This window comes from Cynoglossus semilaevis, chromosome 9 (genome assembly GCF_000523025.1).
Source record: "Cynoglossus semilaevis isolate Cse_v1.0 chromosome 9, Cse_v1.0, whole genome shotgun sequence".
NCBI classification, from domain to species: Eukaryota; Metazoa; Chordata; class Actinopteri; order Pleuronectiformes; family Cynoglossidae; genus Cynoglossus; species Cynoglossus semilaevis.
Window position 1 is genome coordinate 15007294 of NC_024315.1, and position 12120 is coordinate 15019413.

Here is a 12120-nt window from a genome sequence, read left to right on the forward strand (position 1 = left end):
GAGGGGAGAGAAAGAACTCCCCCCAGACATCCCTCATGTTTCTCAGCCAACACTTTTACAATTGAGGAAGTCTGCACTCCCTCCCTGCCCTCCACTCCCATACTTTCACCTCCTCTCCTCTCATGCTGAGACCCCCTCCCCTTCTCCCTCCTGAGAAAGTGGATCTGCCTCCCCTGCTCCCTCTCCCGCCCCCCTCCCTCCCTCCCCTCTGCGCTCTCCCACTCTCTCTCCGTGCTGCAGATTTAACAGTGCGCAGAGCGAGGCTGGTGGTCACTCTTGTGTTCTGGATTGTAGCAGAAGGAGAAGCAGCCGGTTCAGTCACCACCATGGATGTCAAACTGCTGGCCCTGACAGCTCTGTTGGCTGTGACCGCGTACACACCGGCCTGCAGCGGTGAGTCTGTCATCAGCCTCTGTGCGCCTCACCTTTGGGTTGTGTTTAATTTGCAGCTGGATCTGTAACATCAGTGCTGCAGTGTTGATGTTGTTAATGGGATTTTATTTTTATTTTTTTACATTTTGTCTAATTTTATCTCATGCTCACATACTGAAAAATGGAGAGCAATTTCATTGGTTACCATTTGAAAAGAAATTAAGGGATGCACTGACTTTAGATTTATATTAACTCTGAGGTCGTGACTGTTGTTAGGAATTATTGCCTTTGATTATTAAGTGATTATAAAATTAATATGAACGTCACTTGTATTTTGGTGCTATTGTATTAATATGAACGTCACTTGTATTTTGGTGCAAGTTAAAAGCATCACTGCTAAAGCCATTAGTGATATATTGTTGATAATGCAGAGAAAATGTTTTTTTAGAAACACAAATAAAAAAGAAAGCAGATTTTTTTACATGGAGTAAATGTTATATTTAAATTTTTTTTTCTTTTCAATCTTTCGTTTTAATATGGTTTTATTTACCTACACTCTGCTGTACATGTATCTCCTCTGTGTCATTTAGCTGATCCGGCTCTGGTAGTTGCCCTTTATTTGCCCCCAGTCAGACCCCTGTGTTAAAGACTCAGGTCTTGGTGTGCATTTGTTCTTGCTCTCTGCTTTCTTTAAATGAGTTTCTAATTAGGGATAAACAATGCAGTGGTGATATCCTGCTCCTGCTCCTGCTCCTGCTCCTGCTCCTGGTCTCAGTGCTGCCTGCTGCATAATGATCCCTTTAGTTTGCATGAGAAAAGAGCTTGAATGGCTGCAAGTCATTAGGCTGATATTACTGAGGATTTAGCCATTTGCTGCGGGACATTTGGTGCTGAATTATAAACTTGCATATCAATGGGAGTTTGTCAAAGCCAGGGAGTTGTCTGTTCGTTACACTTGACTACTTCATTCTGTTGTGATTATGTTAGAAGGAAATGGATTATAGGAATCAAAGCACCTAAAAAGTCTTTGCTCTGGGACAATGTCTCTACAGCTGTGGGACACCGTCCTGTTTTCACTTAAATAGTATTATTTTAATCCAGAATTGAACGCAAAGTCTTATGTTTTACAACTAATATAAACTTTTTTTTATATCCATGAATTTTGCATGGTGCAATAATAATAATCCAAATCCAGTTACCCGTGCTCATCTGCCCTGTCCTGCTCCCCCGTCCCTCCCTCCTCGTCCCCCCAGCCTCCATGGAGGCACGGTGGTGATTTGTAATCATTTTAAGAATGTAGTTGTGTTGATTTCCACAGAGGCCGTCAATGTGGTCTGAGCCGCAGAGAGCTCGTTCATGAAAGAGAGAAAATTACAAATTGAATGTGGAGGGCCTCGGTACTTTAGAGAGGCCATGTCAAACAGACGGAGAGAGGGGAAAACTCTGAGGTTCTGTGTGTGTGTGTTTCTGTGAGAACGCACTAATCTGCTTTTAATGAACATGTTCAAATCTTTACCAGGTAAAAATCAAAGTCAGATTGTATTTATGAGTCATTACTGACTGAATATGAGTTTCAGGGAAGAAGTGAATTCATATCAAACTGCTTGGTTTAGATTTTTATGAAGCAGCAACTTAGTTTTAGTCTGCAGTTCTTTACAATTTTTAAATCAACGACAAAAATTGTCAAATGTTTTTATCAAATATTTGAGAAATTGTTTATATTATTATGGTTATACTTTAATTTTTATTTTTTCTTTTGAGGTTGAAGTGCATTTTTTTCTTATGGTTATACTTTAATTTTTATTTTTACTTTTGAGGTTGAAGTGCATTTTTCCCCTTCTCTGTTCAAAATTTTAAAAAGAATAGTTCAATTTAGAATTCTGCAGCATATCTGACAAATGTCCTTTATTTTTCAGTAATAAAACCATTTCTCATTTGTCCACTTCTTGGTGTGTTTGCAGCCAAGCCCATCAGTCTGGTTGAACGCTGCTGGTGTCGTACGACCCTCAACACCGTTCCTCAGCGCTCCATCAAAGAGCTCAAATTTCTCCACACGCCCAACTGCCCCTTTCAAGTCATGTGAGTAAATACAAGTAAAGTGATTTATATCTGGGTTCATTTCATGGCCTGTCGTGGTGAAAGTACATGTTTGTGTGGATTAGAGACAAGTGAAGCCTCAGTTAACGCTGTCAAACTGTTGGTACAGTTCATTCATTTAAAAGGAAATGTAAAAAAACAGAATTAAAAATGATCAGAAATAGTTTTATTCCTATTATTGACATACATAAAAATCACATTGTTGTTTTTCAGTGAGAACAGTGTCCACACTTTTATTGGTTTGGAAGCTAATTCTCAAAAGTTGGGACTAAAATGATCCATCTACATTGATAATATTAAATATATGTTCATTCATATAAACCGAATGTAGTTATTATACTGTATATGTAGTACATGACATGTTGAGGTACTTTGATTAAATGCATGTAGTGGTATTGCACAATATGATTCAATACTTATACGGTTTTTAATTTAGTCCTAAAATAGAACAACATCTAAATGTTGATTTTGATTTAAATTGCTCCTGATTGACCAGAACTCTTTGTCAATTTCCTGGTGGATCTACTTGTCGTGCATCTCTGCATAAAACATTTTTTTTTTTTACATCACTTCAAATTTGCAAGTGAAGTTAAAGACATTTCCGGAGCGTGAACGTGAGCAACTGGATTTGTGGCTTTTCTTATTTTAAACCTTGTATATAATTGCGTTTCCGTGATCCGTGAATCACCATGTGATGATGAGTTGTAAAAGTGATGAGGAAGATGAGGGTCGCCAGCTTTTACTTGAGTCAATTAGTGACCTATGAATGGACTCATCAGTAAATCCTCATAAGGTAACAATACACATGTGAAATATGGTGTTGATTTCCTTCCTTTATTTCCTAAATGAGGAGCCGCTGTTTAAAACAACACGATTGACTCAGAGGGAGGAAGTGGAGCTGGAGCTCAGGGCCGCAGCTCAGGGCCGCAGCTCAGGGCTGGAGCTCAGGGGGACATTTCTATTCTGCAAAGGGTCAAAGTGATTACCTTTGTGTTTCTGCTGACCCCCTGTGTCCATTATATTCTCACTTTAATTTCCCATCCCTAACTGCCCGGCAACTATAATACCAGTGGTCTGGAACACATTTACTAAAATGCCTCATTTATGTACCTGCTGCAGAAAAAGAAAAGAAAAGAAAAGAAAAGCAGACGCCTCGCAGCTGAAAGGCCAAACGTTTGTGTGGTTTTTACCAAAACAAAAAGAAGGCGAGCGCAGAAAGTGCGACAGAGCGGCTGAGAACATTTCTGCCTTGAGATTTCTACCTGATAAAATTGATTTTTTTTTCTTTCCGGTTTTACCAAAATGCAGCTCAGTTTGTGATTTAATTTCAATAAATGTTCCTCCAGTTTTTTCTGGTCGTGGTGGCGGGGCAGAATTTTATAATTCTGTCATCGAGACAAAGGGGTTTGTGAGTTTGAGCTTCACAATTAAAAGTTGCGTTGATTTGACTAAAAGTCACAGAGAACACAGAACCATCCAGAGACACCACTGAAGCCGCTCCACCTGGCTGAAGAATCCAAACCTCCGTCATATGAGGAGCTGCTCCTGTATCATTAAAGAGACACATGAAAGAAACACCCACTGCACCCCCCTCCCCCTCCTTTGTTCAGCAGCCCCACATGTCCCACCGTGCGCCCTCACCAGTACCCCGACCCTTGCTACCCACCTCCGCCTGCTGTTGGTGTTGACTTGCTGTGATGTAATTACTACCTGCTGCTCGTGGAACCCGGGTCCCGAAATTCCAGGAAAGTCAATCAGAGTTTAGGCTGTGGGTGGGGGTGCAGACATGCAGACAGATAAACAGGATGAAGAGAGACTCTTCACAACAGCACACAGCTCCACGGCTCACTGATGAGCTGCTGGACATTCCTAATAAAGCAGAAGGTTGGGGGGGTAAAAGAAGGGGGCGCTGTCCCCAGAGGAAAAACAAACACAGATCCAGTTACTGAGCTGTTTGGCCTCCTGACTCTGCAGTCAGCCCCAGGGATCAGGGAGCTGATGGTTGGACGGACCCTCCAAAACTGCTCTTTCAACTCTCTGACCAGTTGTTCATTCAGACGTGTACAGCATGGGCAACCAAACAGTGAGGGCACTTATACCACCGTGTCGGGGGGTGGGATTTAAACTAAATCAGACGGCAGTCCACGTTGGAGAAGAATGTGTTTAATTTGTGGAGTTGTGTGACGTGAGTGATGAAGGAAGGACAAGGAGGCAGCGAGACACCACGCCTCAGAGTTGTTAACTACGGCTGAACTGATCTGAAACTCACCCAGTGGTGTCTGATAACAGGACAAATCCTCTTCTAAATATTTGGCTGAGTGCTCCATCAACAAACCAGACATCACTTGTGTAAGAACACACACTCTTTGTCACCACAGGGCTGTAGATCAGAAGACACTGATCAATCTGACTTCCCCACAACAAGCATGGCGTTTATTCATTCCTCAGAAGAAGAAGATCACAGATGTGTTTGTCAAGACGGCAGCAACAACCAGAAAAACATCATACGTTGATATCATTGATAAAATGACAGCTTTAATTCAACTAGGTTTTAAACCATCAGGCTACATTTGCATTCTCTTGGCTGATTCACATTGTCTGAGTTCTGAGGCCGAATTTCCAAAGTAAGTGCTGAGATGTTTGAGTGTAGAAGCAGTTTTACTAGTTCTGCAGTGACGCTCCCTCCCAGCTGTCCCTGAGTGGAAACAGAGAGCAGTGATTGGTTACGTGCAGCAATGCTCCACTTTCTATTTGGCACGTCTGAGGTATTTCTGCAGCACCAACATCGTTATCCTGATTTATTAAAGTCGTTTCAACAACTACTTAATCAAACACTGACAAAGGTTTCAGTGTTGGCTTTAGAAAAAAGAAGGGTTAGCTGATGTGAAACGTAGCGGTGATGCTAATCCTCCATCTTTACGTTTGAGTGTTTCAGGAGTTTTGGGAAAATGAGGCAGATAAAGTCAGACTGACATGAGGGTTTTTTTCAGTGAAACAAATGATATTTTTATCCTTAAATATGAGACTGAGATGAAGTCAATGATATGTTGGTGGACGTTATCTTTGACGCATCAACATTTTGACATTATTACTGTTTTTGTTTTACAGAAGATTTAAATGTTCTTGTTGGAACACCGTCAATTTGAGTTTTAGTTTTCAACCACTAAATGCCTTTATCACCATTTTTACTTCTTATATTTCCTAGACATACATGTTATTTAAAGAATTCTTGGCGCCAGGTCACAATCTGCTTTTTTGTCTTGTCTATGTTTAAAAAAAAAAAAAAAAATTTCAGTTGGAAAAACGAAGCACTTTGATAATTTAACGATAATTTAACGTCTCTCATTTAAGATATATATATAATGCTATATATATATATATATAGCATAATATGTGATTTATTTAATGTTAATGTAAAATTGTCATAAAACTGTTCCAGGATCAGAGGTGATGCCAGGTGTGTGTTCTCACATTCAAGTCCTAAGTTTTCACACATTGATTCACTGGACGAAGACATGAATCTAAACTGTCGACTTCCTAATGTGGGAATTCGACTTGGTCTTTGAAGTGCTTTTTTAAAAGCTCATTTTTTATGACTCTAACAAGCGCCGTCTGACTGGAAACAGGGAAATCCAAGTGTTCCAAATATAGAATTATAGATGAGCCGTTCATGTTTTATTCAACATATTGTCAGTCACTGTGTTTGAGGTCTTTTATGATAATGATGATTTATGGGAATAATGCACACAAGAAAGCATTGTTTGCTCTGCGAGCATCAGCAACTGTGTAGCTCTAAAGAAAGCCCAGCAGTGCTGTGTAGTTCTGGACAGACTTAGGTTTGATTCATATCCAAGGATTTGGAAAAGAGTCAAACATGAGTTTGGAAAAGAGTCAAAGCCGTTGTTTCCGTCTTGTCTCCTGACTCTGATCATGTACGGAATGATCAAAGGGCATTTTACATCAGGCTGTAAAATAATTTTAGGACGTTCTGTCAATGACTGAATAAATGCATAAAACCTCCTAATCCCTGTGTTTCCTCCTCCCACAGTGCCAAGCTGAAGAACAATAACCGAGAAGTGTGCATTAACCCGGAGACCAAGTGGCTGCAGCAGTACTTAAAGAACGCCATTAACAAGTAAGAAACACCTCCTCACTGCCGCTCCTCCGACAGCAGCGTCGCCGACGGAGACGAATGTATCGCAGCTCTTAAGAACTGCCATCCCTCAGTGTCCTGCTGACACGTCCTCTCTCAAATCACTCACGTTGTTGATGCAAGCCGGTGAAATATTAGCTGTGACCTGCTGCCATTAAGTACCGTTGTCTATAAATCTGCCACGGCTCTGTGAGACTTTAGCCTGTGGGCTACACAGACTCAACACATCCTGAGATCTTTTCAAATTACTGCAGCTGCTAATTCACTTTTTTCCCCTGTAAAAGTGAAACCTCTCCACCCGCCTGCCGGTGATTATAACCAGGCTGTGTGCACGCTGTGTAAAAACAAACCATAAAGCAGTCACAGGGAAATGAAGACGCAGTGTTGTTATTGTGTTAGCAAATTAGCTACATTTTTATTATCAATACAAGATTTTTGGCAACAACCTGCTGCAGTACATCACTGGATTCGTAGCAGCTGTGATATTTGCTTTTTCTAAAAATAGCCTTTGAGAGAGAGAGAGAGAGAGAGAGAGAGAGATTTTAGGTCTACGTGAATTTCTGGATTTAAACAAGTTTCATTTAAACTTCATCAAGTGCTGCTGTCTGTTGGACCACAAGAGAGATGAATACATTCAGAGCTCAGTGACCACAGTTACAGCATCAGAGTCCATGTGACCGCAGACAAACTCTAGTTCCATGGAGATGTTTCTTACGAAGTGGTTTAATGTTTGAAAGGTTGTCACCGCAGATAAACGTACGACACGTTTCCAGGTTCAATCTTCAGGTCTTTAACATGTGATCGACTGTGATCGACTGTGATCGACTGTGATCGACTGTGATCGACATGTTAGAGCAGTGTTTCCCAAACTTGTTTTCTGAGGATCCATATTTTAGAAGTCACAAACCTTTGCGACCCAAGCCAATAGACATTATTCATAAACTCCTGGAAAACATCATGCGATAAAAAAATCAAATTGTTTTTGCGTTCTTTTTCTTATCTCCCTTCCAATTTTCTGAGCCCCCCTTGGTGCAGACCCCTACTTTGAAAACCATTGATTTAAGACAGGTGTACATGTTTACATGTTTAGTTTCCTAAAGTTCTGTTCTTCCAAAGAACCATTTTTTAGGAAACCTTTTATATTTCATGGAAGTAGATCTGTGGTTTGACTTTGAAGTGCTTCAGATTTTTTAGTGCTGAAACTGTGGCTCCCACTGCAGTGCAGCTTGGACAGGAGTGTGCTGGTCGTTAGCCATCGGAGCTCACAGCGTTCTCTGTCCAGCACACAGCTGGCACGGAGCCTCAGTGGGGGGAGAATCTGATTTTCCAGCATATAATACAGTGTGGCGTAAGAATTCAGTTTACATCTACGTATTTTAAAAGGATTTGGAATTGGAGTTTGCTGAGTCTGGCTTTTTCTTTTCTCTGAAATGATCTTTAAAATATTCTTTGTTTTAAAAAAACTGAATACTTTGATTTTTATACAGAAGGAAACTCAGTTCACAATGTCCTCGACCTGCGATGTCGCCACAGTCCCTACATATGAATTTATTAAGACAATCTTGTTTACTCACTCCGATGAGGAAGATTTTGCCCTTCATTATGGCTCACCAGCACCTCTGATGGCGGGGCTTGTAAACAGCACATTTTCCTACATACTGTATATATACTGTATATACATATGTTCCTATATACTGAGTAATCCTATTTTCTTTCTTCTCTTTGTCTCCAAGGGTGAAGAAATCCAGAAGACGCACTAACAAGAAGGCCTAGACACAGGGAGGACATGAATCTCCTCAGCCCTGACGTCCACCTCCCCGCTACTGCTCTGGATGTTTGTATCCTTCCGCTCCTCTGGACCACTCACAGAAACAGCACTTCGTCAACGACAACGTCGTCCCCGCACCGCCGCCGCCGCTAGACGCCCACGTCATCACCTCTGATGCTTTATATCAGCACCAAATACAGTTATTATAACTTGGAATTATGGGATACATGGAGAGATCACATATATATAGTGTGTGTGTGTGTGTGTGTGTGTGTGTGTACTAACACTGACTGTATCTGTGCAAGGATTCTTTTTTTTTATTTCATACAAGTTTGATGGGACGTGGGTTTTTATGGGAAGTGCTGCCTTCGTGGTCCAAGTTTCCCATGTGTGGTTTGACATTTGATCACTTGGGATTTCAATCAAGTACAAATGATCAGTTATGCAGTATTTACAGCAAAACAGTTACCTCAACTATAATCCTTTGGAAAAAAAAAAAGTATAGTTCTGTTTATTTTAGGCAGACTCGAAGTTAGCCTCTTAGATTAACCCTCTAGTGACCAATCAGGGCATTTCATGCTAAAGCCGACATCATCTGTCAGCTTACGGCAAAAACAGGAAGTGAAACCAAATGCTAACATTAAGGTGCTTTCATCCCAGTGTAAGGACCCAGAACCTTCACATACTGTACCTGTGCTACACTGTTGATGTTATGCAAGAAGGGATGCTGTGATTTATATATCAAACACCACTGTGTCTAATTCACCATCACAACGTTCCTGAAGGGATGTGGTCAAAGTAAAGCGATGTTTTAGCAGAGGCCATATTCGACTAACGTAGTCCAAGAGCCAATCAGTGAACAATAAAAACTAATATTTATTAAGCTAAATATGCATCATTAAATAAAAAACCTCAGGCCAAGTGAAGGGAGTGCATCATTGGAACAAACGTCATGTGTAATTGACAGTATTCTGTATTAGGAATAAACAGCTCATCGATAATCACACACGAAGTGAGAAGGGAATGTTCTCAGTGGCAGAGCAGAAGTTCTCGTAAAAATGTATTTGAGCCACTTTATTACTTTTAGATATAATCATTTTTATTTTTGTACAGTGTAGACTTTTGACTTCATATTTCTAATGCAGTGTAGAATAGGCAGTAGCCACTAAATGAAGGCAGTTCCATTGTATGCAAGAAACGGAGCATTTCTAAGGTTTCCTTATGATTTTTAAAATGTATGTGACACTCAAGATCAATATATTTTTAGGTTCCTCTCAAACAGATCTCAGAGTCAGACATTAATATGACAGCACTGGAATTAGTTTCATACTTAGTAGTGTCTCTGAGTGGAGCTTTCTGCTAAAGCGGTTAGCTTAAGTTAGCGCTACACAGGCTCACCTGGTTCAGACACAGCGGTGTTACTGGTCAGTGGGAGACAATGTTATTTTTTGGGTTTTTCTGTGTATGACAAGAAAAACGCCATTGATCAGGTGTTTTGTTTATGTGTATGTGCAGTAAGTAGGACTGCGTAGCATACTTGCTAACTCTAATGATACTCTCTCATTAACTAACAGCAAAAAAGGATACTTGCTAACTCTAATGATACTCTCTTCATTAACTAACAGCAAAAAAGGGGATTTATGTTTATGTGATGTTTATAGTGCCCTCTGCTGGATTATGAAATAACCACTTCAGACATTCAGACATACTGATTTCAGAGTGTGGTAGAAAACAAATCTGGTGCGCTGAACTCACACTGGTAAAACTGGCAGACGTACCTGAGATGTGTGACGTCAGTGACAAAGAAGCCTGACGTTCGTATATCATGTGGCCCAGCTGTCCCCTTTTAAATTCCACTTTTTGAAGGGCTACTCAGTGTGATGTATGATGTGTCAATAGAACCAATGAGCCAAAACAGAACAAAAGTTGAGAGTTTAGAGCCAAGCAACCGACATGTGCTTTCAATCTGGACATTCCCAGCATCCCTCAGGATCTCTTTCCACCTCACTCAACCGCTGCCATGCCGCAATATTGAAACCGTTCGTTTCCCCCAAAACTGTGATCAAAGTCGCGGTGGTTGTGGTAAATGTTATGGCTGGGGTTGACTTTTAATTCGTTTTTTACGGTTGGTTTTTACCAAATGACTGGTTGTTGGAGATAACCAGTCTGTGCAGTAACCAGGTTACTTAGTTCCCATTGTATGAATGGAGTCCAGTGGACATTAAATTGGGACGATCACACTTCTTATTATTACTATTCTATACTAACTATACTGCAGTTTGTGATGGTGTACTGTAGTAAACCTCTACTGTAATTGTTACATTCATTAAAAAGTCAACGTTTCATTTGACTGAAATCTGTCTGTAAAACTCAGTCAACCTTATAATCAGGTCTCTAAACCAAACAGTCAAGATTTGAAAATCTGTTTTTACCGTCAGGTTAACATTTTCTTGTTTGTTTTGATTTCCAGTCACAGTGTGTCCTTATGTTCTGTCTGGGGCCCAGGACAATGTGAATTTTTTTTAGTATAAATATATACATGGTGTCTATTAAGGCAGCTTCTAACAAATACTCTTCATATATGACTATGGTATTAGGGTAATACTTTGCGTATTTTGTATTTGTAAAGCAAGAGACAGTATTTAAACTATGATATTCAACCATTATTTTTCATAACAGTTTTTCAATAAAGTCACTTTTAAATATAAATCTATGTATTAATTTGTGTTTATTATGAATCTCACGACCTTCATTTACAGCTGGATTAGATTGAAACAATGATATTAACACATACCTGATAATGGAGCAACTGAAAAGAAAATCATACAGAAGTGAACACCCAGTCGACTAGACAACAAAGCCCAAGCCAAGACTTCAGACCGTAGTAAGTGAACACCCAGTCGACTAGACAACAGAGCCCAAGCCAAGACTTCAGACCCATCAAGTGGTGGCTTGCGGGCCCCATCCAGCCCACTGGACCATGCAATCCTGCCCACGACTGGGTTCTAAAATTGTGAAGATTATATTCATAGAAAATATTGTGTGGTACACATATATAAAAGATACACACACACACACATGTATATACAGTATATATAAATTTAACAGTAAAAACTGCAACCTCTGTGTACAATTTTAATGCATCGTCACATCATTATCCCTGTTTTTTACCGTCACCTTTCGTTGGGGTCACTCTGAATCTAAGGGGGTCACGTCTTGTTGCGTGTCCCTAGTTCCATCTGCGTCCAATCAGGACAGACCAGTGTGAATGACAAGCATATCCACAGCAGCCTGTGAGTGTTTTTAGTGTGGCTGAAGCGTTTATTTTGTTGGAGATGTTTTAAGTTTTTATTCAAAAAGCAGCTTCAGTTAGAGTCTGTAGAAATGTTCGGTTGGCATTCTCTGAGTGCATTTTGTTCCTGTTTAACATTAACATCACTGAACTGCTCAACCTGTTGAACCAAAAGTTTAAAGACAGATGTTATTATTTTATAAAAAGGTTCAGATTTTAATAAAGAATAGAAAGAATTTCAAATCTGCCTTAGAACCTCTTGGCTCTCTCTTGTACTGCAGTAACAAACAGTACACGCTGGACAGCTACACAGTGGAACCGGTGGAGACTTGTCGCCTACAGTTACTCACTTGATTTATGTTGATAGAAACTGGCATTGCCACACCTAGGAGGGGAAAACACGCCAACAAGAGGCCGCGGAACTTTTCCCTGTGAGGA

At 40.3% G+C, this 12120-nt stretch overlaps 1 protein-coding gene across 1 annotated transcript; it reads left to right on the forward strand.

Annotated features, from left to right (window-relative positions):
* The first annotated feature begins 237 nt into the window (after window positions 1–237).
* On the forward strand, window positions 238–8935 carry cxcl12b (chemokine (C-X-C motif) ligand 12b (stromal cell-derived factor 1)). Its single transcript, XM_008317454.3, has 4 exons — window positions 238–393; window positions 2334–2451; window positions 6518–6604; window positions 8356–8935. The coding sequence occupies exons 1-4, from the start codon at window positions 327–329 to the stop codon at window positions 8393–8395; spliced, it is 312 nt and encodes a 103-aa protein (XP_008315676.1). The 5' UTR covers window positions 238–326; the 3' UTR covers window positions 8396–8935.
* The last annotated feature ends 3185 nt before the right edge of the window (window positions 8936–12120 follow it).